The sequence below is a fragment of the Rhinolophus ferrumequinum genome, chromosome 21, assembly GCF_004115265.2.
Source record: "Rhinolophus ferrumequinum isolate MPI-CBG mRhiFer1 chromosome 21, mRhiFer1_v1.p, whole genome shotgun sequence".
Taxonomy (NCBI): Eukaryota; Metazoa; Chordata; class Mammalia; order Chiroptera; family Rhinolophidae; genus Rhinolophus; species Rhinolophus ferrumequinum.
The window spans coordinates 11,076,791-11,104,156 of NC_046304.1; the positions used below are offsets into that span (position 1 = coordinate 11,076,791).

The window sequence follows — 27,366 nt, forward strand, 5'->3', positions numbered from 1 at the left end:
AGCTCGCGAGATCTCTACAGTTGCCGAGAAGACTAGGAGGAGGAGGAAGAGAAGTGATCTCGCGCAGAAGAGGTGGAGAGCGCTCGCGAGATCTCAGACCACAGGACCCGAAAGGTTCCTAGGAAGTAGAAGGGCCTGGAGGAGGCCCCGGGACAAATGGCCGGAACTGGGCCGACCATGCTGCTACGAGAGGAGAATGGCTGTTGCAGCCGGCGTCAAAGCAGCTCCAGCGCTGGGGTTAGCGCGGGTTCGGGTTCCGAGATTGAGGGGCAGTCGGGGAGCAATATGGAGGGGGATGGAGGGGGAACTGCAGCTCCCGGCAGCCTCTGGGATTCAAGTGAGCGCCCCACGGGCGGTCGGGAGCTGTGGTTCTGTGGGCGGGCAGCAGCCAGGGAGGCGCGGTCTGAGCGCGAGTCCCGCCCCGCGCAGGACTCAGACGGAGAGCGCGAGGACTCGCCGGCTGCTCGTGCCCGGCAGCAGCTGGAGGCGCTGCTCAACAAGACTATGCGCATTCGTATGACAGATGGACGGACACTAGTCGGCTGCTTCCTCTGCACCGACCGCGACTGCAATGTTATCTTGGGCTCGGCTCAGGAATTCCTCAAGCCGTCGGGTCAGTGCCCAGGGAATGCACACCCGCCTGGGAATGCGGCGGAGCCTCAAGCAAGGCATTTCGCCTTCAGTGCCTGGCTGCACCCCTTATTTTCTGGGGCTGGAAGTCGTGGCTCATAAGGGGCGGGGCCGACACTGGCCTGCCTCCCTGATGCTCTGATCCTTCTTTCCAGATTCCTTCTCCGCTGGCGAACCCCGTGTGCTGGGCCTGGCCATGGTACCCGGACACCACATCGTTTCTATTGAGGTGCAAAGAGAGAGCATGACGGGGCCTCCCTATCTCTGACCACTATCGCGCATGCCTTTCAGAATTCATTAAATCTGTAACCAAAGTGGTGTGTGTGTGTCTGTGTGTCTGTCTGTCTGGGATGCCTGGGCAAGGATCGCACACCCCACCCCTAGAGGAAAGGTTTATCTGAAGTCGGAAGCATTGTCAACCCTTCTGCAATAACCTGGATGTCCAGAGATGCCAAAGGTTCCCCCAGGTCCGGGCGTGGGGGTGGGGGACAGGCTCAGCTTCAGACCAACAGGCCCCAGGGTGGACCCCACCATATTCCCTCCCACGCTGCTGCTCCAGAATTGTGACGGGAGGGGGTGTCATCCTGCTCCGGAAGACCCATTGTTTCCCTCCCCGGCCTGGCAACACCCGAGTTCCTCTAAGCTGGGGTCAGAGAACGGGCTCGGGTCCCCAAGGGGCGCAGGGCAGGCGACAAAGGCCAGGCCCCCTCCACTCTGTTGATGGGGAGGTGACTTTGGGGTCAGGGACAGAACTCTGGGGTCTGGCCAGGAAGAACAGGCTAATGCGATAAGGGAAGAATGGGAGGCTGAAGGATGCTCTTGTCTGCACACTTGAGCCACACACTGCCTACCATGTTGTTTCCTGCTCCTGGGCACAGGGCAGGAGTAATAGTATTTGTGCCGCCCCTCTGTTCACAGGATCCCAGGAGCACATTCAGTTCATTAATTCTTTATTGATATGTGATCACTCCTTCCCCTCCAACGTCACCCACCAGCCCGTAAATACTAAAGGAGTTGCATCGGAAAAGGAGGGCACCAGCGAGGTTCAGTTGTCTTATTCACAAGGTGGGGGTGGGGGGCAGAGCGTGTGTGCGCAGGGTCCAGCCCAGATGTTCAGGATTCAGATATGGGTAGTGAGAGGAAAGGGTTTTCCGGGATGTGGCGAATTTTCACCAGCATTGGGTCCACAAATGCTGTTTGCCAAGGGGATCCTGGGACCAGGCTGAGGCAGGGGTGGGGGCAGGGCAGGTAGGAAGACCCCCGGGCTTCAAGTTCTTGGGCCGCTAAAAGGGAGGGTTGTTCTTGACTCGAGGGTTCTCAAACCCAGACCTTTCCTGATGTGGGAACGGCCTGGGATCCTGGCGAGGCCCGGATTTGTCCCAGCTGCGGGGTGCGCCGACGCCGATAGAGAGCTCGGCTGTAGGGCACGAGGCAGTCAGCCAGGCGGAGGCGCAGACAGAGGCGGCGGTAGCTGGCCAGGGCAAGCACGAGCAGCGGCACGAGGAGCAGGAATCCAGTGACCAGCAGGGCAGTGAAGCCCGGGTCCCGCAGGTGCGCGGTGCAAGGGGGTGCCTGGGAACGCAGGAACTGTGGGAGAAGAGGCGTCAAGTCCAAACCGAATAGCCCAGGCGAGAAGTTGTAGCCCGTAGACCTCACAACTACCATCACGACATACACCCTCACTCGTGTACACGTACACCCCGGGGCGCACGCTCACCTGGGAATGGCAGAGGAAGCCGAAGCCTAGCATGGTGACAGCAGGTAGCAAGATGGTCCCCAGCACCAGCGCCAGCAAGAGAAGATTGAAGGCAGCCACCAGCAGATTCTGGGCGGTGACCAGCACAGCGCAGGCCCAGCAGTCCAGGGGGTCCCGGGGCTCTGGGCCGCTAGGAACCGGTCGCTGCGCCCCGGGGACATCCGCCATGGCCCGCCTGGCTCCCGCCCGCCTGGGCCACGGCCCTTATAGCCCTCTTTCCTGCCCCTCCCCCTGCCCGGCCTCTCCCCACCCCCCTTATCCTGGAATGCGGCTCCTGGAGTAGGCACCCCCCCATACGGAGGAGAGGACCAGAGCTCTGGACATTCCACAGGCGCCTCCGGGGAGGGGTTCACCCTGGCCGGGGTCTGCGCATTCTCTCCCCATCAATCACGGGCTTACAGCCCTCCTCCCGGTACTCTCCCTGCTATCACCAGAACACTTATCAAAACAGGATTTTTCTGATTTTATTTTTTAATATTAATATTCTCACACAAAAATCACCGAAAATAGGGGTAAGGTTGGGAAGACCCCTCTGCCCCTGGGGCAGAGAGACAGTGCAGTGCGAGGGGGGCGGGACTGTAAACCCCCCACCCCTCCGCAGCCCCAGCATGGAGGGAAAAAACCGACAAAACGAAAAGAAAGCCCCAGAGAAACTCATCCCGGGGTGTCCCTGCCCCAGGTAGGCCCTGGCCCTGGGCTGTTTCACGCTTAAAAAGAAATGGGAGAGGGGGGATGAGGGGAAAGTTCGTGTTTTTAAAATTGGCCGGGGCTGGGAAGGACGGGGTTCCTTTTCCTCATAGTTCTTTCTTTAAAACTTTTAAATTTTTTTTATTTATTTATTTTTTTACAAAATACCATTTCAGTTCCCATTTCTTCCCCTACAGTACAGGAGTCGCTCACCCTCAGGCGGGGTTGGGGTTGGGTAGGGTCGGGGGACTGGTCCGAGAAAGTGCAGGACATAGGGGAGGGGAGCGGGTTTGAGCACCAAGAGAACCCAGCTGGAGCCACGGGCGGGCGGGCGGAGACCGACGGGCCGGGCCCGGACACACAGGGGGCGCAGGGAAAGCCTGGCGGCGGGCGGTCCCTGGAGGGGCGGGCGGGATGGCTTGGGGAGTGCGGAAGGTCGGGTTTTCCCAAAAATGAATAAATAGAGGTGAGTGGGACTGTTATAAATTAAAAAACAAAAACAAAAACAAGAAAAATCAAAAAACAAAAAAAATACAAATCATAACCAAGTGAATAAACAGAGCCATGTACAGGGGTCACAGCTAGCATTGGAAGTAAAAAAGGAGGTTCTGGGGAGGGGTAAAGCCCATAGAAAGAATCTCATTAAAAACCTCGGCTGCCGTAACGTCTATGTACATACACGAGCCTCGTGCATCTGCGCCGGGCGGGCGGCTGGCAGGCGTGAGGGAACCCGTATGTGACCCCCGCCGCCGCCGGAGCCTGGTCCTTGTGTCTGTTGCTAAAAAGGCCAAAGTCGGTGAGGGGAGGCGCTGGTGGGCGAGGGGCTGCCAGCCCCTTCCCCCCACGTCTCCCATTTTTTTTCCTTTTTTCCTCATATTTGTTTAAAAAAGTTTTTTTTCTTAATAAATTAAATGAGGGGGAGCTGCCAATGGGGTGGAAGGGCTGGGCCCGACCCCCTTCCCGGCCAGAAGCGGGACCTAGGTCCAGCCCAGGCCTGTGCTGGTGGCCCCGCGGCGCCCTGCGGGCCGGCAGGCGGGCGGGGCATCCGGCTTCATCGCGCCGTGCTGGCGGGGGCCTGCGGGGAGAAAACGGGCGGGGGCTCAGGGGCAGGCGCGGGTCGGCCCACCCCACAGCCGCCCTCAGCGCACCCCTCCGGGTCCCCGCCCGCGGCCCCGCGCTGGGGCCTCACCAGCGTGAAGGCGTCGTAGGCCTGTGCCAGCTCCTCCGTGCGGTACTGCTCCAGCACCACCACGCCCTGGAGGCCCGCGCTGCGGCGCCGGGCACAAGCCTCGCAGTGCACCAGATACGTGTTGCGGCTGCCGTTCTCACTCGTCACGAACAGGATGTTGAACACCTCCACCTGTGACAGGGAGCAGGGGCAGTCACCAAAGAGGAGGGCCCCTGGGGGCACCCTTCCTGCCGGGAAGCAGAGGGAGAGCCGGTCCACACTCACGTCGCACTCGTTGCAGTAGTAGGCGGGCTCGTCCTTGACCCGGCCCTGGTAGGCAATTTTCTTTCCTGCCCGCACCAGGCTCTCTCGCTGCACCTGGCAGTGCTTCATGGACTGCAGAAGGCAGAACCTGCGTGGGGGGCGAGTGGTAATGAGGCAGGGCTGCGGGCAGAGCGGGACAGAAGCCCACACCTACAGGGCCTTCCCATCTGAAACAGATGAAATTTCACCGTGGTTTTTGTCTGTTTGGACCACTGGAAAATAAAGCTCCTCAGAGCAGGGTCAGCCGCCCCAGCACAGTAATACTACAGCCATGGTAAAGGGTTGAATGGAAGATGGAGAACGGGGTAACATTAGATAGGCGGGCAAGAACGGGTCCAGGTAGTTGGAGACAGGCTCCCTCCCAAATAGGAGCCTCACTTGATCATCTTGAACAAGTCGGGGTCGCTGATTTTGACAGTTCGAGCCACGTTCCAGGACACATGAATCATGGGCACAATGGATTTGACGTTCTTCACCTCGTTCCACTCGTATCGTTCCAGGGCCAGCTGGTACTGATAGGCTGCGGGCCAGAGGGGATCACTACAAGATTCTCAAAAAGGCCCCAGCCACTTGGACCCCAGCCCTCTCCCTCACAGCACGCTGCCCTCCAATCTCCCCCCACCCCCACGAGGCTGCGTGGCTCTGCGCCCCACCCTCTCACCAGTGAGGGGCCCAACGTTCCAGGCGATGTTGTTGCACCACCCAGTGGCCTGCACCCAGTGCACGGTCCCCGCATTAATCCACACGAGGTCTCCAGGGCGCTGCACGAAGCGGTACACAGGGATATTGGAAGCATAGAGGTCATCCAGGATTGGCCACCAGGAACCTGTTAAATAGTCCACGCCGTGCCTGCGGGGTGGCCACAGGGTCAGATGGAAACCTGGGGACCCAGGGACGGGACAAGGGGGAATAGATCTAGTGGAGGCAGGGGTAGCGGCAGCGCGCACCGGTCGCAGAAGGCGCTGATGGTCTCCCAGTAGTGCTCATGCACCGCGAACCACTCACAGTCGCCGGGGCCAATGTTGATGTTGACGGAACAGAAGTTGTTGTTCTCCTGGTGACCTGCAGGAGGCAACAGAGAACGTCATAGTAGCTGGCCGAGCGGAGCCTGCGCTCCGCCACAAGCCAGCCCTTTGGCCCTCATTGGCTGACGGAGCAGCCGACATCAGCCCCGCCCCCGGCGCGCTTCCCGCACCTGGCGTTCGGCTGCCGGGGACCTTCATGTACAGCTGTACCGTGTTCATGCCCAGAATGGTATGACCCACATGGCTCAGCATGTTGCCCGTGGATGTTACCCGCATGAAGGCGGGCAGCTTCAGCAGCTCCTGCAGTTGGGGCTTCCACCTGTGGCGGCAACAAAAGTGAGATGCTACCCTGACTCTGCAGACCCATCAGCACTCCTGCCCCAGAGTTACCGGCCTGAGCCCCACTGACCGCTTGGCATCAGACAGGTCGATGTTGGTGCCAAACTTGATAATATGATGGTTCTTCGGATCTGGTGTGCTGCTGCAGGGGCAAAGAGCACAGGTTGGTGGAAGAGCACAGGGAAGGGAAGGAGTCATGAAAGGAAGGGACACACTGTACCATACCTAGGAGGAGTTCCTGTGGTGCTGTCTGGCTCCTCGGACTCCTCATCCTCACTCTCCTTCTCCTCCTGCTTGGTCACAGGGGTAGGCAGGCCTAGGTCAGCCTCCTTCCAAGAGCACTTCAGCTGCAGCCCCACTCCCAACTCCCCTGATCCTGCACCCCTGCCTCCCCACGCTGGCCTCTCACCTGCAGGGACTCCTGGAAGGACGATGCCTGGTACTGCGCATATTTGGCAATGGTGGTATGGGAACGGGAGCTCTCACAGGGCCAGATCTGTCGTGTGCCCGTCAGATCCCAGTTCTCATCTGAGGGCTGCTGCACCTGCGTGCGCACCTCCACTGTATGCTCGCCACTCGCCTCCACTAGCGTCTTGGTGGAGAAGAGGCCCAAGTCTGCAAGGGAGGGCCAAGCAGGGTGTTGGGACAGAGGCAGAAGGCAGGGAGTGAGGACCCAACTCACCCTGTCTTCTTACTCCCCAAGCCTCTGACAGGCAGGACATAGGCTTTGCAGATGTCAGCCCAGGAGGAATAGGCAAGAACCCAAGTTCCACAGGAAGCTGGGAGGATTGGTCATCACCAACCCCTTCTCCCACTGCTACTCAGCGTCAGCCTCTCCGTCAGAGGCCACATGTGCACAGCACCCTGGCACATTGTAGGTGTTTAATGAATGGCAGTGTATCATCAGATCCAATGAAAGATTTACTCAAGTAAGTCCTAGAAAGTGCTTTAAGCAACTCAGTAGAGGGAAGGGAAAATATATAGGTATAGAGGGAAAAAGATTGACTTTTTTTTTCTATATGGTTCCCTCTACTTTTGTATGTGTTTGAGACTTTGCACAATAAAGGTTAAAAAAGAGAAAGCCCCAAACCATGGGTTTTCAGGGATTCTCTAAAATCTGTATTCTTCGCATCCTTAATCACCAAGAAAACCAAGTTTTCTGACTCTAACCAGGCCCTAAGATACATCCCCTTGCCACTTGCCTAGTGCTAGAAACAGACAGGTGGGAGAAAAGCCTGAGGCCAGCTGGCCCATCACTCAGAGCACCTTTCAAATATGGCCTACCTTTGACTGAGGATAGCTCACTATAGCCATTGTCCTGGGTTTTCAAGTGTGGGGGCTCTCAGAGGGTCCCAAAGCCCCAGATCCTTGCAGCCCTCCCCCACCTTTCTGTTCCTGCACACTCACTGAGCCGCAGGGAGCCTGCCAGGCCCCTGATCACGGTGATGGGATTTCGAGGGTCTGTACAGAACTGCAGCAGCACCGGAGAGAAGGCGTCCCGTTTACTCTCCAGCTAAGACAACCAGGAGACAGGGCTGGATCAGGCTCAGAGAACCCCACTGGCCCCCAACACTGTCTTAGAACCCTCTGGCAGGGGCATACATACATAGATGCTGGGTGTGGGTGGGTTGAGTTTTTCCCGGGGGAGCTTCTCCTCAGTGTTGATCTTCGGTTTCACAGACTGGGCGGGGGAAAGGTAGGATTCTCGAAACTTCCCTTTCACCTTGGCATTCCTGTGGGAGGACAGTGATGTGAGAGAAATAGGGTGATGGGGGAAGGGAGCCTCCCAGCAGGCCAGGTCAGCAGTCTCACGGATGACAGCCCCTAACTCACTTGCTGGCACGCACGACATCAGCAGCGCAGTGGCTGATGGTAAGGTCCGCCATGCGCAGCCTCCTCTCTTCCACCTCAGAGGCAATAAAGGTCTCCTTGTCACCACTCTCTACCTTGATAAGCCGGATCTTCAACTCCTTGGGGGGCCCTTCACTAAGTGAGCGCAGCTTCAGCATGTCAGCCCGGCTGACCCCAGGTGGCCCTGGAGCTTCCTCCCGAGCCTTCTTCGCAGTGACAGGGGCTGATGCGGGTGTGAGCTGGGCAGAGGGTGCAGGTGCTGGTGGAAGGGCAGGAGCTGTGGGTGGCTTGGCCTTGGAGACCCCACCAAGATCGGGCCGAGCCTTCTCACGACCCTGGATCTCCTCACTCTGCAGGTCCAAGTTCCCCAGCACTCTGCGGCTCTTTTCTTTGGGGGCCTTGGCCTTGGCCTTTGCCCTGCCCTCACGGGGCCGCCGACCCACACTGTCCTTACAGGCCCGCCTGTGCCGCCGGTGCTCCTTCTGGTGCTCCTTCTGCCGCCGCTTACTGCTACCTGGTCCTGCTGCTGCCACCACCCCACTACTCTCCTCCTTGGCCTGGGCAGGAGGCAGCAGTCGCTCAGTCCCACTGTCCACTGGGTCTGCCTTGTCCAGTGGGTCTGCAGTGTCCACTGTACCTGCTGGGTCTGTGGCACTCCGGCCTACCCGCTCCACAAGGGTCTCACAAGCCCGACTGATCTCTTCTAGCACCTCAGACTCGGAGCGAGCAGGAGGCAGAGGCAGGGGTGGGGGAGGCGGGTCGGGGGTCTTGGGGCCTGGGGCTGGCTCTTCGCCCACCCTGCGCTCCCGGGCCCAGGGCCCACCTGAGGTAGAGAACTGAGATGACGAGGAAGCGGAGGGCTGTGGGGAGCCCTGGGCGCTAGGGGCCGCTGAGGTGGGCGGCTGGGCTGTAGCACCTGATGGGGGACTGGGGGAATACTGAGTGGCAGGCAAGGACCCAGGCCGGATGGAAACAGCTGCTCCAGTCCCCCGGTAACAGTACTTCTGTCCCTCCAGCACGGAGGCCAAGGATTTGAGCAGGCTGGCCGGGCTGGCTGGTGGGGGTAGTCGGGGTGGCGGCGGCTGTGGCTGGGGGGGTGGAGGAAACTTGGCTAGTGGCGGTGGTGGCGGTAGGGCTGGTGGCTTCTTCTCCTCTTCTTGGGTGGCCGTGGTGGTGGTGGTAGTTGTGGTGGTGATGGCGGTGGTGGTGGCAGCAGTGGTGGCTGGGGGTGTGTCAGTGGGGAATGGAGGCTGCAGAGAAGCAAAGGACTCCTTCAAGGGGGGCGGGGGTGCTACGCCTGCCTCCTGTTGTTGCTGCTCCTCCTCCTTGCGAATGGATTCATCCAGCATCTTCATGATGTTGGCCAGCCCATCAGGTAGGATCTTGAATTCAGCTGGCTCTTCAAACTGGTCCTCCAGTGGGGTAGGGGGAAAATCAAAGAATCGCGCGCCTCGGGCAGGCAGCTCCCCAACTGTCGGCGGCACGGACTGGGGGGCTTTATTCAGGGGGCCTGGGGATGGCCCCGGCCCCACCTCGGGGGTCTTTGGGAAGGAGACCCTGGGCCGAGGGCTCTCCGGGCGCCTGAAGCTTCCTGAGGTATTTTGGTGGCAGGAGGAGGGAGGAGCTGGAGGCAGGGGAAGAGTCAGAGGTGCAAGAGGTGGGTCCTGGGGGCTCAGTGTTGGGCTGGGGGCTCGGGGAAGGGGGTCCATACTTCTGGCCAAATAGGGAGGTGGGGGAAAGGACACAGGCCCAGTAGGGCTGCTGCTGTGGCTGCCATTGTTGTTGCTGCTGCTGCTGCTGCTGCTGCTGCTGCTGCTGGTGGTGGTCGGGGGAGTAGGAGGGGTGTGCGAATCCTGAGTGCCCACAGAAAAACAGGGCGCTGGAGGCCCCAAGAAGCCCTCGCGGTGGGGAAGGGGTGGGGGAGGAGGGCGGGGGCGTCCCTCAGCCCCGAAGAAGAGTTCCTCTAAGATCTCTCCATCCTCACGGGCTGACCGGCAGGCCGGGCTCTTCAGCCAGGCAGGGGGGTGTGGGGGGCGTAAGAGGCGGGGACAGGGGGATGGAGGAGATGAGGGGGGGCCATGTGGCAGGGACAGGTGGGGAGTGGCAGTGGGAGCTGCCAGGAAAGGTTTCCGACTGCTATGTGCCGAGGGCCCCAGGCGGCCTTGGCGAGAAGAGACCTCCAGCACGGGAGTTTGGTAATGGTCAGCGCTGGACTGCAAGTGAAAGGTGAGGTGGTCAGAGGGCTGCTGGAGCCACCTCATACCAACCCCCACTGATTGCCTCGCTCCACCCTCCACTTGTGGTCACCACTCACAAAGCCTGGGCTCGGCTCCATGCCCCGGAGACCAGTGTTGCTGCTGCTGCTACTGCTGCTGGTGGTGGTGCCGGGGAGGCCGGAGGGCCGGGAAGGGGCGTAAGGCACGCAGGCGGTGGTTGCTGCTGGTGAAACGCTGGAGTCCATCCGCGACCTCTGAACTCTGCTCTCTCTAAGGTCACTTCCGGGGGGACGGGTGGCAGGCGGGCAGCCATGGCTCTCTGCTCCTGGGGGGCGGGGGCCTGGGCCTGGGGGTGCAGCTGGGACCAGCCGGTGGCTGGGGGGGTGCGTGGTATAGGCTGGAGCTGGGTATGGGTATAGGTGAGGCAGCGAGTGCCGCTGCTCCTATGGAAGACAAATGAGGACACTAAGTGAGGAATGGAGGACACAGGGACTTACAGGTAAAAGATGAAGGACAACAGATAGGTGCTCACTTGGCGCTCTGGGGGTGCTGAACCCTTGCGCTCAGGGCCCCAGGCATCTCCATGCAGGGTACTCCACAGCCCTGGCTTGGTCAGCTGAAATGGAGGGCTGGTGGCCAGGCCAGGCAGGGGTGGGGGTGGTGGTGGTGGTGGTGGTGGTGGTGGTGGTGGTGGTAATGGTGGTGGAGGCAGCGGCAGCCCTGGGGGAAGGCCAGTCTAGAAGAAAAGAGGGTGTGAGAATCCCATTCCTTGCCCCAATCCTCCCACTCACTGCCTGCCTACCCACATACATACAACTCTACCTGCTCAGAGTTGCAGCCTCTCCGGCGCTTGCCTCCAGGGCTGAGGCCCTCCTCCCCTGAGGGGCCTGAGAGTGCTGCAGGAGGCACAGGCTGCACTACCGGGGGTTCGGCGGCTCGCTTCACTGGGGGGCCCCCCCGCTTGGCCCCATAGTTCCGCTTGTGCTGAGGACAAAAAAAAGAGAGAGAATGGTACAGGTGTAGACCTGGCCCAGCCCTCCTCCTCAGCTCACCCAGCCCCAGCCTCACCTCAAGGTGCAGCAAGTTCCATACTTGCTCCAGTGGGGGCAGAACCTTGGCTCGGTGCTGGCAAGAACCAGCATGAAAGTTCCAGAGCTGAGCCTGGGGAGGTGGAGGAAGGGTGCAGGAAACAGGACAGAAGTAGACATAAGATCAGGGCATTGAGCCAGAAGGCACAATCCTAGCTTCTTATGTCCTGCCTCATCCCACCTGCTGTAGTCGGCCGATGCGGGGCCCCAGCTCAGCCAAACTTCCTCCATATCGAAGAGCACTATGGTAGCAGCGTATGGCCTCCTCACTGTCATGCTCTGACTCGTATAGCTGCCCAAGCTGTTCCCACAGCCCTGGCTGGGCTGGCTCCCGGAGCAATGCCTGCACACAGCCATGCAGGGATTCCAGCTTCCCATGGAGAGGTCTTGGGGTGGGTGTTCTGCAGAGCAAAAGGGGTTGGGAAGGGAGGGTGGTTAGACTTGGGGGAACTCTTTCAAGGCTCCACCTTTACCTCCCATCCTCAGCACCTTTGAATCCACACTCACCCTGGAATGTAGTACGGTTTGTTGGGGTGCCCAGAGCTACTGCCATGTGAAGGGGGTAGAGGAGCAGAGAGTGGGGACTGCCCGATGCTGGCAGAGCACCTGAAGAGAGAAGGGGTCTGTTAATGTACATCAAGATAAAACAGTCTTGTCCCTACCTACTAAGGAGGGGACTGAGAGCATAAGAGAAAACTGCTGAGGACTAGACTACACTGAGACCCACAGGACGGCAAACACTCAGAGAATGAGATTGAAGGGTATAGATGAGAAGATGAATACCTGGAGACAGAGAGAGAGAGATGGCCCAAGTTCTCACCTGCCTCCAGGCAGCCATGCGCTACGAGGAGGGGGATGGGGCGGGCAGGAGCTCCAGGCCCCAGCACAGCTCAAGCCCCCAAGGGCAAAGGCTTCCCGTGCAGCGCGGGCCCCTGGAGGGTCCACTGCCCGATGCATCCAGCCTGAATCAGGGAGAAGAGATTATAGTCTTGCTGGGGGCAGAGCCTGAGCTGCCTGTGGAAACACAGCCAACCCAGCCCCAGTCTTCCCCTTACCAGGTCAGCAGTGGCCCCAGGAGCCCTGGAGATGGGGCACAGCCCCCTGCCCCAGCTCTCTGGGGTGATGGTCCCACTCCAGCCGCTCTGACAGGAGAGCCCACTGCCCCCAGATGGCCGCCCAGGGCCTTTCACAGCCAATTCTAGAGAGGAAGAGGCAAGTGAGGTGACCTGGCCAGCACAGTTGGGGCCCAGGGACTAAACTGGCCTGGCTGCGGCACCCACAGATCTGTCATCTGCTCAGGGCGCCCGGCCTTGGCTTTCCCTGAGAGGAGGCCCACTGGACTTAAGGAGCCACTAGAAGCCCAGAAGAATGGCTAGAAGCCTGAACGAGTGGCAGGGAGCGCGACCGCCAGTCCGGAGCCTACAGGCAACGCCGCAGCTGCTTACCCGGCTTCCGTGGGAGCCTCCTCTCACAGCGTCGGCGAGCTCCAGGGACCCGGCCAATCACAGGACCTCCTCTCTGCCCAGAAAACCAATCATCACCCGCGTCTCCGCCTCAGTAACAGCCTGCCAGGGACCAATAGGAGCGAGGTTAGCCTGGCTGCTGCCGGCCGGGGGAGGAGGGGCGGCGGAGCCGGTCAGACGGGCTCAGCCCCGGGTGACCCCGAGGTGACCCGGAGGCTCCTACCTAGGGTCTCCATCTAGGACCTGACACTCGGGCCGGCGGGGCAAGCCGGGCCTGTGACCCATGTGGGTGAAGGTGGCGAGTCGCACGTCCCGGCTGGCCTGGGGGATGGCGCTCCCCGCAAATCCCACGCACCCACAAAGCCGCCAGTGCTCCACTCTAGTCTACCCGAGACGCCCCCCACCCCGCGCCCCGCCCGCCATAAGACCGACGGACAGCAGACAGATGCGCAACGCAGACAAAGGCGTCGCTCCCCATCCTCACTTCACCTCGCCCAGTGCCTGACCTCCCTACTCCGAGTGCCCCTTGGGACTGCTTAGGGCTGGCCAGTCACTGCGACTTCTACCGCACCCACACCCGCCAGCGCCGCGATCTGAGCGCTTCATCCCCCACACCTGATACCATCCCAAATCATGGTCAAGCACCCAGCCTCATACCCAGTACCTTCAGCTCCTGCACTTCTGGCTCTCTCGGTCTTCAATACCAACCGACCCCCAAAACCAAAATCCCCTTTAACCCCCCAACTTCTGAGAAGTCGCGCACCACGGTCCCGTGTGTCCCCTCTTGCGTGGCTCTGGTATCCTCTATGCCCTTCCCCGCCGGGGCCACGCGGTTCCCCACGGCCCACGTGGCCCCCGCCCCCCAAGGGAGGGGGGATTTCGGGGGTTGCCCGTGACGTGGCTACTTGCGCAGCGGAAGCAGCGTGTGTAAGTGTACGGGGGGGGGTCCTTCGGGAGGGAGGAGGGCGGGGCCCGACAGGCGGTGACATCACCCTTGTCCCACTCTCACCGCCCACTCCCTTAAAGAACCCAAAACCCGTTTCACTTCCTCCTTCACACACCACCCCCCAACCCTTCCCGTCGGTGCTGGCTCGACCCAAGACAGCGCGGCGCTCCCCTTCCTGGGCACCTTCCCTTTAGCCCCATTTCTCCCTTCTCCCATCTCTGAGCCCAGGATCTTGGTCCCAGAGCCTCCTCCTCGCCTACCCGGCGTCCCCTCAGGTAGGGAGCCTGCTCCGCTCCCGGGAGCGGTCCATTGAAAGTCTAGAGTACAAAGAGCTGCGAGAGGCGAATGTCGAGTACAAAGCGGCGGGGGCGGGGCCAGCGCTCCAGCTGGAGCCTGAGCCGGGCAGGAAGCCGGGGGAGAACGCGCGACAAGGGGTTGGGGGCGGCTGGAAAGTTCGCCCTTGCTGAGAAAAGTCTGCGCTGTGGGGAAATTTCCACCCAGACCACAAGGACAGGAGGGTTTCTGGTGAAAACAGTCCTCCGTCCGCTGTGCAAGGTCGTCTGTTTGCATGCAAGCTCTTAGACTCTACAGGTCCCAGCGTGCCACTCCCCGCCGAGCCCTGGCAGGCGCTTGGGCTCTGCGGACCATCTCCGCAGTTCACGCGGAGATTATGTCAGAACTCACTCTCCTCACCGTACAGCCTTTCGGTCAATTACCAAGCTCTGGGACAAGTACAGCGCTTAACTGCGGTCAAGTACGCCCTGACCCGCTGCCCCCACCCCCGAAGTCCCGGGACCCATAGCCCAGATATAGGAAAACGGGGAACGGGGGTTCCATATATCAGAGGCACAGATACCCGCTTGGGAAGTGGTGCCGAGGGCGCTGCCAGTTACCAGGAAATGCAGCTTCCCCTTCTGCGATGATGACACTTCCCCTCTACCACTTCCCCTTTCCCACGGGGAACTGACTCAGCTTTCCCTAAACCAGTGAGCCCTGTCCCTCCGGCCCCTTTCTACCTTTATCCACACACACCCCCGCGCCGGTATTCAGAATACAGCAGCCCTCACTTGAGAACAAAAACTTCCTGTATACTAATCACACACTCACTCTCGCCAAACACCATGGATCTTTGTCCCTCACCCGGGACCCAGGCGCCTGACTCCCCATCCGCCTCCCGTACAAAGCCCTCCCTCGGGGTCTGATTCAGGCTTGGGGTGGGGGAGCGTGAGTCACCCAGAAAACCTTCCCCTATTCCCACTGACTCAGCCTCCGCCTCCCTGAACACATACAGACACACAGTCAGACACAGACACAACTCAGCCCACACACCGCTCACCACGGGTCCCGCGGAATTTCCCCTCTCGTATTACCGAACGACGGCCCCTCCCAGCGCCCGGCAATCCCAACTCGGCACTCACACCTGTTCCCCAGGCGCCGGCAGCCGGCTCGCGGTCCACTCTCACCTCCACTCTCGCTTTGGGGCAGGAATAGCCCTCTCCGACTCCTGGTGTCCGTACTAACCAAGGGGAAGGGACAACCACGGACTCCTCAAAAACGGATGAGAGGTAGACGCACGCGGCCAAAGCTAGGTTGGGAGGACCGTATACTTCTAGGGCAGACATTCCATCCTCTACCGCCCAACCCACAGTCCCGGGAGTCAGCCGCTCAGAAAGGGTTAATTCCTCTCCTACCGAAGCCACGCCCTCTCCATCCGGGCACTCCCGGTTAAGCCCAGCTCCGCCCCCTCCATCCGGGCTCCGGACTCGGAGACTTTAACCGACCCCCTCCCCCTTGGGCCCCGAGAGAGACCCACTCCATCAATCACACCCACTTAACTCTCTCCGGGCTTGAGGCCCGAGAAGCCCCTCCACGCACCACTCCAGCCCCGCGGCACGCGGGTTAAGGGGCCAGACGGACGCACGCAGCCTCACATGCTGGCCAAAGATAAGACCCCGCAGACAGGGTTTTACCGAGCAGTCAGTCAGCAGGCACGCTGCACGCGCGCGAAGGTGGAGCCCGACCGGGAACCCCGCCGAACCCTGCTCCCTGCCAGGCCTCATTCTGCCGGGTGGAAGCGAGGGGTTACAGGCTCGCTTCTTACCTGGGGGAGGGGGAGGCGGAGGGGAGGGCTGCCGGCTGAGGCTCCGCTGTGACTCAGCCACCCGGGCAGGCCGCCCGCTCGGGATTCCCTTCCCCAGCTTTCCCCCGCTGTTGGCCCCTCCCCACCCCCCACCGAGGAGTGACAGTGCCGGCCCTGGCCCGCTATGTGTCACTGCGAGCCTTGTGTCTGCCTCTGACTGGACCGCTGTGTTCACCACTCTGTCTGACAAGGTCGGCTCTGTGCGGGTCCCGGTATCTGTCTCCATGTGCACCTGCATATCTGCTCATCTTGTCTCCTTCAGTGCCTGTGTCTGACGCGTTCCTGTCATTATGCCTGTCTACATGACTCTGCGCTGCTGTCTCTGTCTGTGTGTCTGCCTGGTTCCTGTCTCGGTCTTTTGTCTGGGTCTGCCTCTGCATCACTTGTGTGATCACGTGTGTCTCTGCACATGCCCTTCTGTGTTTGCCTTACATGTTCCTGAACAGAGTCAGGGAAACACTGGAGCGACTGACCCTACTGACTCCTCCCCTCACTCCCCTGAAGCCTGAGGCCTTGCTGGCTCAGTGATTGGGGGTCTGTCTGACTTCAATCAAGTTCTGTCCTATACCTCAACATCCTTGCTTATCCTCCAGTTCCCTAGGGCTCCCGTTGATTATTACTAGCATTTACTGAATACTTATTACATGCCAGGCACCATGTTAATCACTTTCTATACATTTTTAAAACTCCTCCCCAAAACCTGACATAAGAGGTTTTATTACCCCATTTTACAGATGAGGAAATTGAAGCTCAGAGAGGTTAGGTAAGTTGGACAAGGTCATTCTGCAAGAGAGTGGAAGAGCTGGGCTTCTTTCCAGAGTCTCATTCTTGACACTCTTCTATGCCTCTGTCCTATTCTCCCTCTGTTGGTTTTATCCTCACAGATCACTTCTTGGGTCAGCTTGCCACTCAGCTCTACCCCATGTTACCATCCCAAATGTCTCATGTCCTCTAGAGATGTGGGTAGGAGACTGTGCAGCAGATCCCAGAAACCATCGGTTTCTTGGCAATGAAGCTCGTTCAGTTAACACATTCATTCAACACAATTCCACTGAGGCACCCCAATGTACAAACCATCTTGCCAAATAGAGATACATAGGAGAAAACAGTCCCACTCAAAAAACTCAGTGAATAATGGAGAAGAGCAAAGCACACTCAGAGAACTTAAGTCCCTGGCTTAGGTACCATCTTTTCTCCTATAGGGAATGGGGGGGGGGGGGTGAAGCAGGGCCTCAGGCTGAGAACTGGCAGGACAGAGGTAAGCAGCAGAGGAGTAAGACTTAGGGTGTGTGTGTGTGGGGGGGGGGAAATACTGTAGTGCAATGGGGAGAGAACAGAACAGAAAGGGATCTGGAAGGAAAGGTGAAATGCCAAGACTGCCATGGCAACAGCAGGTTGTTGTAGCAATGGTCTCCAGTGTATCTCCAAATCCATTTCCAATCACCCTCCATAAGCCAGTCTGTTCAACAACTCTTATAGGGACAAAGCCCTCCCCGTCCCAAGAAAAATCCCTCCAGTGTATCTCACCTCTATTTTCCAGCTTGCAAACCCTAGCTTAATTCAATTCAATTAGCAAATGAGTTGTAGCACTGGGGGGAGATTTTTTTGGTGGTAGTGGACAGGCTGGTGAAGTACAGGACCGAACTATTCATAGGCAACAAGGGGAGCTCCGTAAACCAGGAAGGCTGAACCACTCAAACACCACATGGTGGGGGGATGCTCAGAGTTGGACTGGACCATTCTGAGGAGTGGGCATGATAAAGATCATACCACTACTTCTTCAAGCATGTGGTACAGAATTGGACTGTTGGGGTGGGATAGGGTGCAGTGCTCTGGGGTAGGACTTACCAGATGGAGTTTGTTGTGCCCTATCTCATTGGAACCAGTGCCCCAGCAGTGGGATGCAGCAGACCACAGTGGGTGGGATCGGTAGTACTATGGGGCTGGCATGGTGCCTGGGGGAACCTAAAAGAAAAAAAACAGTTAGAGGTGGGCTCTCCCAGACTGGAGAATTTTCCTGTGCTGTCTACCCCCTTATTGAGGAGAAACCTGGCTGTGGTGGTCAGATGGGATGGGAGAATGTTTCCATGGCAACCAGAAAAAGCCATCCCTAAAGTAGTCGTCCACCCTTCCCCTTTAGGAAGCAGCCTGGACCAGCCAGTAAGGGGAGCATGCTATGGAATCTGAGTAAGTCCACAGTGGACACCCAAGCCATGATCTCTCTTCTGACTGGACTCTCCTGCTGAGAGTCCTTGGCACCAGAGTAGGCCCAGCCACCCCTGACATCTGCACTCAAGTCAGCCTCAATCCTGGCCCCAGGCATGCAGATCCTCTTCCTTCAGCTCTGCCTCCTCCCTAACCTTATCAAGACACCAGTCAACCCCACCCTCTGGACTCTGCCCCCTCCTCTTCCCCCAGGCGGGTGCAGGCAGGTCTCTACCAGCAGCACAGGTGGCCAGACTAGATGAACAGGCCCGGCAGGGAGAAGCCTTCCTCCTTAGCAAGGACTGTGACTCTGGTCCTGGGTCTGGAAGTGGCCTCTGCTGCAAGCCTCCCTTCCATCCCACCCCTCAAGGCCATATCCTGTTTCCCCATCACCTCCTTCCCCTATGTGGCCCAAGAAGGTGATAGAGGCCCTCTCTCCCCTCCTAGCTCTCAGAGACAAGAAGCTAGGTCTTTCAGCTTACGTCCAGGGGCCAAGAACCAGTGTCCATCCAGTGGTCAGACCTAAGTCTGCCCTCATCTCAAACTCACTCCTCAGAGATCTGTTTTGTGCTCCCTTAACCTACAGTTCTCTGTCCTTAAGGACCCAGACCCTTGGGCTCCCCCAGCCGCTTGGGCTCTCAGTTTACTCTCTTCCTTCTCTGGCCTTCCAGCCCCCATCTTCCTCCTGCTCCAGAGACTCAGGCCTCCGGCCCCCAGCCTCCATGATGCAATGTACTGCAAGCTGCCTCCACTGCTGATGACACTGCCCCCAGGGAGGTGCTATTTCTGACCCATGCAAGGCCCCTCACTGGGCCAGGGTAGTGGTCAGCTGTAGGCTAGGGAGGCCAGGCTGACAAGGTGCTTCAGCTGGAGAAGGGGGCTTGAGGCTAGAACCCTTCAGGACAGGAACACTCAGAATGTGGGACCAGGGAATGTGTGTTTGTGTAGTCTGTAGCATTTGTATATGTGGTTATGTTAGGGGGGAAGGGGACGCTGGGGAGGGTCTAGCCTAGAGAAACAGGAGTGCCAGGCCTTAGGACAAACCAAGAGGAGTGAGGGGCAGCCAACAGGGTCAGCAGGGGTATGTATGGGGTGTCTGGACATCAGAGTGGAGGAGGGGCCAACAGCCATTTAAAGGGCCAGCCCCAGAGCTTTAATCCCTCACCAGCCCTGGCCCCAAGCCGAGGCTGTAATTCATCTGTCCAACAGCTGGGGTGGGTGTGTTTTTGGGGGGGCATGTGGATGGGGAGAGGGATCTGGGGGAGGGGCTGGGACTTTCTTGTGCACAGAGCCAAACAACAAAAGGGGCAGCTGAAGGGCCAGCTCCAATGTGCCCAGGCCAGGCTGCTGCCCTGCAGACCTGCTGGTGGCCCCCACCTGGTGGCCTATAGGCTCTGTAGTTTGGACTCAATGATTCTTGGCCAAGGAGTCCATGAACCCAAAGAGGAGGCCCTGGAGAAAGCTCAGGCTAAATGCCCCCCTGGGCAAGCTGTCACCCTTGCACATTCTCAGCCGTAGCACTGTCCCAGACCTGGCAGGCCTCAAAACAGACTCAGCCTCAAATGCCCTGCTTGTCAGCCAAGCCTCCCCAGACATGGCTTGTCGGCTCCCCCTCCCGCTGCCAGAGGGTGGCAGCGGCCACAACGAGACTGTCCCTTTAAATCATTACCACCCCTGATTGTGTGGACTAACCGAGGGCCCTGCCCCCCAGGCAGGCGGCTTGCCACCTCCCCCCCCACTAGTCCCCAGAAATGTGAGGGCCATTTAAAGGGACAACAGAGACAGCCAGGTCACTAACCGCCCCCACCCCCACCAGGCACACACACAGTCCCTTTCCCCAGCGACACACAACCCCTTGCCCCTCCAGAGGGCCCCCCAAATTCCGGTTTTCTCCCCACCCCTAGAGACTGCTAGGAGAAAGGGGGCCAGAGTTGGGGGGCGGGAAACTGGGGGAGCAAGAAAAGGACAGGGACTCCCTCCTTCCTCAGAGCCCCAAGGGACGGGTCGGAAGGAAAGCAAAGCCCGAAGAAACAGCGAGACAGAGCCCCGAAAGGTGCCGCGGAAAGACCTGGGGCGCACAGGCTGTCGGGCGAGGTGAAGGGAGTCGGGCTGCACGAGACGGCGGCGCGGCCAGCGGGCGACAAGCCCAAGTGGGGGAGATGGAACAAGGAAGGCCAGGGAAAAGAGGCAAGGCCAGGAGAAAACAAGGAGACGGAACCGGGGAAAGGGGTCACACGGGAGGGTGTGGAGGAAAATCCGAGAGGAGAGGGCGAGCCAGGCCGGGGTTACCTGCTGGGTGTCTGTCCCCCGGCGGTGCCCCCGGAGTCCGGGTAGGGAGGGGGGAGCAGCGGGGGGGGGGAGTGGGCTGGGGGGGGCGGGGGAGACGGTCCCTCCTCTGCCTCCTGGGCCTGCCCCGGCGCTTGCAGCCTCTGCCTCCCTCCCTCCTCCTCCCCGTCCCTGAGTCCCGGAGTCAAACAAAGAACTGTAGCAGGCTCTCCCCAACCCCCTCCCTCCTCCTCCTCCTCCTCCTCCTCCTCCTCCTCCTCCTCCACCTCCTCCTCCCCTCCCTCCTTCCCCACCAGCAGGCTCCCTCCTCCTCCCTTCCGGTCTCTTCCTTTAACTACCCGCCCCCCCCAGCCCCCAACACTAGTCTCTCTCCACCCACCCACCCCAACCTTTTACACACCCCTCAGACAAGCCCCGTCCCCGCAAAGGAAACTGTGGAGTCCCTTTGCAAAATTGAAAGGCTCTAGAGAACAACATAGGAGGGGTACTGGGGTCTTGCTTAAAAGTCAAGAACCACAATACAATTATTTTATTTTCAAAGCAAGAGGAATAGTCTGAGCTGTTTCTTCTCCAAGAGGGGGATAATAATCCTAAAGAAAGCAATACAAATCTGGCTAAAGCCTTCATCAAATAAAGTGCACAAAGCAGTGGAAGCTAATCCCCAGCCCCCTCCCCCCACCCAACAAATTAACACAAACTCTCCACTCCTCCCTAAGGAACTCCTAAGGTCCTGGCCTACCAACTTTAATAATAAAAGTAATAACTAACATCATTTAGCAATAATAAGCATTTCACAACACGCATTTATTCAGTGTTCGTTCTGTGCCAGGCACTGTGCTAAGTGCTGTGCATAAATTATCTAATTTTTATCTTTCCAACTGCCTAGAAGGTAGGTACTATATTGATACTTACATTTTCCAGATTAAGAATATGAGGCTCAAAGAAGTTGTGACCTTTCTAAGTTCCTATGGCCACTAAGTGGCAGAGCTGGGAATGGAATGAAGTCTGATCTGACAGCCCAAGCTCTAAGGTACATTAAAAAGGAAACCAATTTTTTCTAACACCATAACCAACCCCAGGACTTAATAGAGAAGGGCAGCCATATCTATCAACTGAGTCCTCTTCCTTCAAGAGAGAGTTCCACGCACCTACACAGGATAAACACATGGACTTTTCATTCTAATACTGTTTCTTGACCCTCCTGCTTGCTGTTAGGGTGAAAGTGGTGGTGGCATTGATTAAGGTCAGAGATGAGCGGGTGTCCAGTGAATCCCTCATACCACACACAGCTCTTCTCCTGGGGGTAGTTATTTTGCCACCACTCTCACTTCAACACAAAATGAACACTGGAGCATTAGGATACTTGGCAATGCAGCAGGTGGAAAAGTAAAAAAAACATCTGGGAGGCTCTTTCAAGGGGGGAGGGGGCTTGGAGGGAAAGCTCTTCTGTGCCAGTCTAGGGAAAAGCGATCCAGAGTTCTCTTAGCCCAGCAAAGGGGTAAAGTCTTTCCACCACACCACACCCGTGCCCCTCCCCCTCACAAAACTCCAGGCCAGGGTTTCCCACCTGCGGGATGCTAAGGCCAAGGGAAGGGAGAGAGGGAAAAGATGGCACGGGGATGGAACTGGACTCGGGGCAGAGGTGGGGGGCCGGAATGGAAAGGGGAGGAGGCCTCATTGCCTGGCAACCATCCCAGGGCACGTGCACTGGTGACATCATTCCAGGCCACCTCTAACACACACCTTTGACCCTTAGGGGCGGAGAGGGCCGCTGGCTGAGCTTCCTGGGAAATAGCCTTAGGAATTCTGGGAACCCAAAAAGGAGAGGAAACACGGTGGGACCAGGACCCAGGCATCCTGCTCCTGCCTTTATCTCTTTTACTCCCAATACGAGTCCAATTCCAGGGACTCGGGCCGCTCGGCTTCACCTCTCCGCCTCCAGCCCTGACCTCCCAACCCATATTTCCGACGGAGTCCCGACACGCCTCTCAGAGATACTGTGCCTTCTCTCTCCTGGGCAAGATCTCAGGTGGGAAGCGGGAGGTATGGAGCGGGGGTACCAGGTCCCGCCGTACTTCGTCTCCCATCTGTGGGATGCCGCGTGCCCCTGCCGGCCGCCAGCCGGAATCTGTCTGGGTCCCTAACTCTCCTGCCCCTCCCCACGCTGTTCCAGGGCGGAGTCTGTGGAGTTGAAACCAGGACACGGCTAGAGGAAGTTATATAACCGGGAGAAGCCGGGAAGGACAAGTGGAGAGGAGTACAAACAGCTCGAAAGAAACCAAGGGAGGTGCAAAGAGCACCAGAACGAGTGGGGAAAAAACATTAAGAATGGGAAGGATTTGGGTGCACATCAAAGAAGAGGAATTCACGCGAATAAGGGGCGTGACGATGGCCCGGGAAGAATCACCCGAGTTGTCCCGGGCTTCCCCGCAGCGCTCTCCCCCGCCACCAACAGCAGTTGAGCCTGAGCGAGTGAAGCCTCAGGAAGGGGCTCTGGTACCCGTTCCGTTCCTCTTGAGGAGGCAACCCAAACTAGAACCCGGGAAGGCAGCGGCGGAGTATAGGGGCCAGAAACCACAGCTCCGCCCAGCCCACCTTGGGAGAGTGGCGCGCCAGCTGGGGGGGTTGGTGGGAAATCCGGCCCATTCCACCCAAGGCTGAGTATTAATGGTTCGAGACCTCGCGAAAGATGGCAGGCGTACCCAGAGGTCTGAGTCCCAAGGGGGTGAGGAGCACAGCCTAGGACCACTATACAAACACAGATTCAATGTGGGGGTTGGGGCAGCGAGCGCCGACTTGCGGCGCAGGCGCAGGGGGGGATTCGGGCGCGTGTGGCGGAAGGAGGGGCACTGGGCGCGAGCGTGTGGGAGTGCACGTGCGGGTCCCGGACAGCTACTCCTTCCTTCCCTCTCTACCTCTGCCCCTCCCCTCTCCCTCTTCCTGTCGGTCTATAATGCCTCCACCACATTGGCTGCCAGGAGCCTGATGTCAGGGACGTCTGCTGGAGCGGATTGGGCGGACGCGAGAGTTCGGGAATCTGGCTCTAGAGTCTAGCTCTCCAGTTACTCTGGCAACAGGGCAAGCAATCCCCGGGGAAGGGGAGCGGAGCGGAGCTCAGCGCAGCGCCTGGGTCCTTCCTCCTTCCGGAGGACCGTCCAGTCCATTTTGGTGGCAATTGGTTGCCTCCCTCCTTACTCCCAGGCTCTCCCTGTCCGGAGAACTAGGCGTCCTACCCTCGACCATCCGTAGTCTCCCAGCACCCCACACTCACCAACTCCCATCCCAAGTCACTGCCACAAGCCACCTTAGATTGGAAGCGAATCTGCGTTGCTTAGGAACCAACCCGCTTGCCCCTCCCCACTATTTACCCCAATCCGGAGAGGCGAAAACTGAGTCCCCAGCCCCCTCCCCATCCTCGGCCCTCCGCCCTCCCGTCCACAATTTCCTGTGAGGGACTGAGAAGACTAACTGAAAGCCAAAAGAGCACCTCAGCCCACCTTTCCTTCTGGCCGGGGCAAGGGGCTTCGGTTGTTTCATGGCTTTATCCCCCACCTCACTCCTCTCAGTTCGGGCTGTGTGTCTCGCCCTCGCCATCTCGTGGCAACGTCGGGAAGGTTCCGCACGAAAAAGGGTGAGGGCTAGGAACTCGGGAGAGGGCAGAGTGGGACAAGACCAGGGATGAGGAGACGAGCGGGGCAACGCCGAGTAAAGGGACGTGATGTGCAGTGGAGTGGATGAAGCAGAGGCCGCTGCAGGGAGGTTATCAGGGCTCCTGGTGTGAGGGTCAGAGCCGAGGCTGTACCCCTCACCTGTGGGAAGTGGCCCAGGGACCGGAGACACATCCCTGCTTGACCACGTCCGACCTCCAGAAGCCACCGCACAGATCTATATCTGCAAACTCTGACCTTTAGTCCTGCCCGTTAAGTGTTAGGGACCGCCGCGCCCCGCCCCCCCCCATTGTCGGGAAGGGGAATCCCAGCCCTAGGGAGACTTTCAGGCCCTTCTTGATACCCAGAACCTAAGCCACCTGCCTCTCAGCTCTTCCCTCACCCCACCCTGCTCTCTTCTAGGGGACCCGGACGTCCTGCGCCCCGGTCTTCTTCCCAGTCCTTTACCGAGACCCAAACGTCCATCCACAGCTCTATTCCGCCTGCGACTCAGGCGTCCCGCCCCCTTGAGCGGAGATGGTTTTCCTCTTTCGCCGCTCCCCGTTACCTGATTCTAGGGCGTTCCAGGTGTTCAGGCTCCCCAAGGTCTCCCTGGGGGTCGAGCGGCCCCCCCCTCTCCCAGGTCGGGGCTGGGGGGGCCGCTCCGCCCCGTGGCGCAGTTGGATTTTCCAACACAAACACCGCCCCCCCTCCCCAACCCCGCCTCCTTCTCGTTGTCCCGCCCCTCCTCGCGCCGAAGTCCTCCCTCTCGGGCCCTGCCCCGCCTTTCGCCAGTCCCGCTCGCCTCAGCGCAGGTGCAGAAGAGGACGCCGAATGCGGGTTGCAGAGTTCCGGGTGCAACGTACTGGGTCTAGCCCGGATCCCTATCTGACAAACTCTTATTCCATTTGGATCACGCGCCTTTCCAAAGTAGGCCCCGCCTCCATTCTAGTCCAGCACCAATTTAGCCACACCCTCTTTAGGCCCCACGCCCTGCCCTTTCGTTCGAGGCCACGCCTCTGACTCAAGGCCTCCCACTTCCCTTGCTCTTTTCCCCATCCAATAGCCTCTCACTGCAGTTCTCATCCTTTGTAAGGCATTCGCTTCCTCTCTCCCCAAACCCTCACCATCCCATTGAGAGACATAGGGCTTGTGGTCTCGGGTGTTTTACTGCACTGAGCTCCAATGTAATTCTTCCACCTTTACAGCTAGCACGCTAGGTATCTTCCAGGGTCTCATTGCACAACAAATTCAACCAAGGTCAAGGCCTGAGTGAGGTCCAGCCTCGGTGTGAGGTGCATTGTCAGCTTTGGCTCCTAGAGTCCCCGACCCTCTCTCAAGCCAGGAAGAAGAGGAGGCCTTCTCAGTTGTCCAGGCTCATGAGTAGAGCGGTGCCCCTCTTGATCCAGTGATCAGATGTCATGGTCCCACACCGGAGGTCGATGCCAATAACAAAGGAGACTCTGTCTGAGCTGCCTGCCCGGTTGGGATAGTAATAGCAGGGACAGGAGTACATGCCTGAGGGAAAGGAGAAGAAGGAGTCAGGCCCCTGGAGCCTCTGGGAGAACAGGGCAGCAGCAGGTGTGGGGGAGGCATGGAGCAGAAGATGGGTTAGGAGCCAAACTAGGGATGGGGCAGGCAGGTCTGAGGGAGTTGTCCCACCCTTGGCGCTCTTCTTTCTGCTCTCTGTAGGCCGAAAGTGGATGGTGGGCATGAGGCAGACAAGCTGCATGGGTTCTGCCTCCACCAAGCAGGAGTTCTTCTGATCCCAGCCAGCACCTTCCAGGTACAGGCCTCGAACCCAGACACCATCCTGGGGAGACATGGGGACAGATTGGGGAGAAGTCTAGACCTTGGTTGCCAGTACCCCTGACCTGCCATCTCTCTTCTCCCTTCTCAACCAATTGTTTCCCACCTTTGCACCCAGCACCCTCCTCCACCACACCCAAGCACATCTGGCTCCCACCTTGGGTGGATACACTAGGTTGCTGTCATCCACAGTGGAAACGATAAACTCCCAAGAGAGGCAGTCCACTGAAATCTGGGGATTGAAGGTGAGAATACGGGAGGACCTCCAAAGAGGAGAATAAAGACGTGTCCCCAGCATCCAATCCCCATCACATGTTTCCCATGGCTTACATTGTTTTGGCGAGCTGAAGACTGCAGTACAGCAGTGAGGAAGCCAGTGGGAAAGGTGAAGCCAGACATCCAGAAGATCACAGGAGGCCGAGCACGGCTAGCCCACAGCTCAAACTGCTCCACACGCATGCCCAAGTCCCGGGTCCACGCAGCCAGTGGCTTTTGTGAGGGATATGCCTGGAGAAGGAGGCAGTGTGTATTCATTCATTTATTCATGCATTCAAGTCCTCACTTATTGAGCCCTTGGAGCAGATATGAGAAGAATATGTGGTGGCAGCCCCTGCTCACCAACTTCAGTTGGGCGAAGCACTCCAAAAGCCAACTCCCAGGAAACAAGCGTAAAATGACAGCTATTTATTAAGAATAGCAACAGTAATAGCAACCAGTTACCATTAATGAAGCACCTACTAAGTGTTATGCACAATACTGGGAATCCTTGAAGCATCCTTGGAGAGGTTAGTAACTTGCCCTAAGTAAGCTTCTAAGTTGATAACTTGTGCAAAGTCAATCAGTGAATGGCAGAGCCAGATTTCAACCTTGAACCTGTCTGGCTCCAAAGCCCAGGCTTACTGCATTTTGCTATATGCCTACCTAGAATAAGGAGATTCGGGGCACAGGGTAAGAGGGGAGCTCATTGTTGGAGTAGGATCAACAGTGGTATAATCTTGCCTTTCCCCAGAGTGGAGGGACATGAGCATCAAAGATGCAATTGAAAATCTCTTCCAGGTTTGTAGACATGACGATGAGGCCCTGGATCCCTTTTTCCAGGTCTGTTAGTGAGAACCTGAACAGGATAGGGTGGAGGGTTAGAGATGGGATGGAAGAGCCATCCTAGGCAGAGGGTGAAGGCCTTTCCTCTTGCCCCCTCCCAACATACCACAGAGCCCCTCTCCGTCTTACAGAATGGTCTCCATAAGCTTGTTGTATCTCTGGATCTCCTGCAGAAGGACCACATTGAGGGGGGAGGGGTCCAGAGCCAGCAGTTTTTGGGTCCCCTCATAGTCGATCATTTCAGGGATCTTCTGTTTCACATCAGTGGCCAACTCGAGGACCTGATGAGGCAGGAGCTCTGAGTGCGGCCCTCTCTTCCTAATGGCTTTCTCTCCCCCAGGTGTCTGTCTCTTCTTACCTTCTCTTCCCGGGTCTGCCCTCCAGCCCTGGTGGGTGTAATCTGGGGTTGCAGGGAAAGCAGAGTCTCAAAGAGAGTTCGTGCCTCAGTGATCTGGGAGGCCACATCCGCATTGGGGTGTTGGCCAAAGGCCTCAGGGGGGTCCATGCCAGGCAACATGCTGATGTATTCTTTGTAAGAGGCCAGGCTCCCATCTTTGGGGATGAAGTAAGTCTCCAATACTGACAACCTGGGGAGCCACAGCATAATTATCTCCACATTGTGGGGACTCTGGAGCTTCAAATACCAGGCCAAGACTCTAGTCCCTATGTATGTCCCATTTGTCCA

At 58.5% G+C, this 27,366-nt stretch overlaps 4 protein-coding genes across 17 annotated transcripts in view; 1 reads left to right on the top strand and 3 right to left on the bottom strand.

The window, feature by feature from the left end:
• Nucleotides 1–17: 17 nt before the first annotated feature.
• Nucleotides 18–941, top strand: NAA38 (N-alpha-acetyltransferase 38, NatC auxiliary subunit). Its single transcript, XM_033091092.1, has 3 exons — nucleotides 18–237; nucleotides 430–613; nucleotides 786–941. Exons 1-3 carry the CDS (start codon nucleotides 157–159, stop codon nucleotides 896–898), a joined length of 378 nt encoding a protein of 125 aa, XP_032946983.1. The 5' UTR covers nucleotides 18–156; the 3' UTR covers nucleotides 899–941.
• A 594-nt stretch (nucleotides 942–1,535) lies between these two features.
• TMEM88 (transmembrane protein 88) lies at nucleotides 1,536–2,666 on the bottom strand. The gene is made up of 2 exons (XM_033090373.1): nucleotides 2,348–2,666; nucleotides 1,536–2,217 (listed from the first exon to the last, which is right to left on the bottom strand). The coding sequence occupies exons 1-2, from the start codon at nucleotides 2,552–2,554 to the stop codon at nucleotides 1,948–1,950; spliced, it is 477 nt and encodes a 158-aa protein (XP_032946264.1). The 5' UTR covers nucleotides 2,555–2,666; the 3' UTR covers nucleotides 1,536–1,947.
• A 183-nt stretch (nucleotides 2,667–2,849) lies between these two features.
• Nucleotides 2,850–24,469, bottom strand: KDM6B (lysine demethylase 6B). 11 transcript variants are annotated; one of them, XM_033090372.1, is made up of 24 exons: nucleotides 24,340–24,469; nucleotides 17,482–17,598; nucleotides 12,530–12,649; nucleotides 12,140–12,282; nucleotides 11,905–12,046; nucleotides 11,592–11,690; nucleotides 11,266–11,485; nucleotides 11,065–11,157; nucleotides 10,819–10,980; nucleotides 10,529–10,732; nucleotides 10,095–10,439; nucleotides 7,763–9,993; nucleotides 7,536–7,662; nucleotides 7,337–7,442; nucleotides 6,339–6,544; nucleotides 6,155–6,219; nucleotides 6,000–6,071; nucleotides 5,761–5,909; nucleotides 5,513–5,627; nucleotides 5,227–5,414; nucleotides 4,944–5,085; nucleotides 4,527–4,653; nucleotides 4,263–4,433; nucleotides 2,850–4,148 (listed from the first exon to the last, which is right to left on the bottom strand). In XM_033090372.1, exons 5-24 carry the CDS (start codon nucleotides 12,039–12,041, stop codon nucleotides 4,125–4,127), a joined length of 4,983 nt encoding a protein of 1,660 aa, XP_032946263.1. In that variant the 5' UTR covers nucleotides 12,042–12,046; nucleotides 12,140–12,282; nucleotides 12,530–12,649; nucleotides 17,482–17,598; nucleotides 24,340–24,469; the 3' UTR covers nucleotides 2,850–4,124. The 11 variants fall into 11 exon arrangements, with proteins under 11 accessions (XP_032946263.1, XP_032946261.1, XP_032946252.1 ...); XM_033090371.1 differs by having other exon boundaries at nucleotides 2,881–4,148; nucleotides 6,155–6,222; XM_033090370.1 differs by having other exon boundaries at nucleotides 2,850–4,433.
• A 462-nt stretch (nucleotides 24,470–24,931) lies between these two features.
• DNAH2 (dynein axonemal heavy chain 2) overlaps nucleotides 24,932–27,366 on the bottom strand; it is a 101,638-nt gene continuing 99,203 nt past the window's right edge. For 2 of the 4 annotated variants that reach the window (XM_033091838.1, XM_033091837.1), the window contains exons 82-88: nucleotides 27,040–27,268; nucleotides 26,811–26,962; nucleotides 26,580–26,694; nucleotides 25,911–26,087; nucleotides 25,738–25,812; nucleotides 25,434–25,584; nucleotides 24,932–25,289 (exon numbers count right to left, since the gene is read on the bottom strand). In XM_033091838.1, coding sequence (XP_032947729.1) covers nucleotides 25,135–25,289; nucleotides 25,434–25,584; nucleotides 25,738–25,812; nucleotides 25,911–26,087; nucleotides 26,580–26,694; nucleotides 26,811–26,962; nucleotides 27,040–27,268 — 1,054 coding nt within the window. In that variant the 3' untranslated portion in view covers nucleotides 24,932–25,134. The remainder of the gene's footprint in view (nucleotides 25,290–25,433; nucleotides 25,585–25,737; nucleotides 25,813–25,910; nucleotides 26,088–26,579; nucleotides 26,695–26,810; nucleotides 26,963–27,039; nucleotides 27,269–27,366) is intronic. The other 2 variants (XM_033091839.1, XM_033091836.1) reach the window with 1 other exon arrangement.

Bases quoted from the DNA above. Each gene is read 5' to 3' on its own strand.
- KDM6B (XM_033090369.1), bottom strand. From the start codon at position 12,041: ATGCATCGGGCAGTGGACCCTCCAGGGGCCCGCGCTGCACGGGAAGCC. The intron at 11,158-11,265 runs GTGGGATGAGGC...CCACCTCCCCAG, and splicing joins GCATCGGCCGACTACAGCAG to GCTCAGCTCTGGAACTTTCA. The intron at 7,443-7,535 runs GTATGTATGCCC...TGGTTGTCTTAG, and splicing joins CACCCACACCCAGCATCTAT to CTGGAGAGTAAACGGGACGC.
- NAA38 (XM_033091092.1), top strand. From the start codon at position 157: ATGGCCGGAACTGGGCCGACCATGCTGCTACGAGAGGAGAATGGCTGT. The intron at 238-429 runs GTTAGCGCGGGT...CGCCCCGCGCAG, and splicing joins AAAGCAGCTCCAGCGCTGGG to GACTCAGACGGAGAGCGCGA. The intron at 614-785 runs GTCAGTGCCCAG...CCTTCTTTCCAG, and splicing joins GGAATTCCTCAAGCCGTCGG to ATTCCTTCTCCGCTGGCGAA.
- TMEM88 (XM_033090373.1), bottom strand. From the start codon at position 2,554: ATGGCGGATGTCCCCGGGGCGCAGCGACCGGTTCCTAGCGGCCCAGAG. The intron at 2,218-2,347 runs GTGAGCGTGCGC...CTTCTCCCACAG, and splicing joins GCTTCCTCTGCCATTCCCAG to TTCCTGCGTTCCCAGGCACC.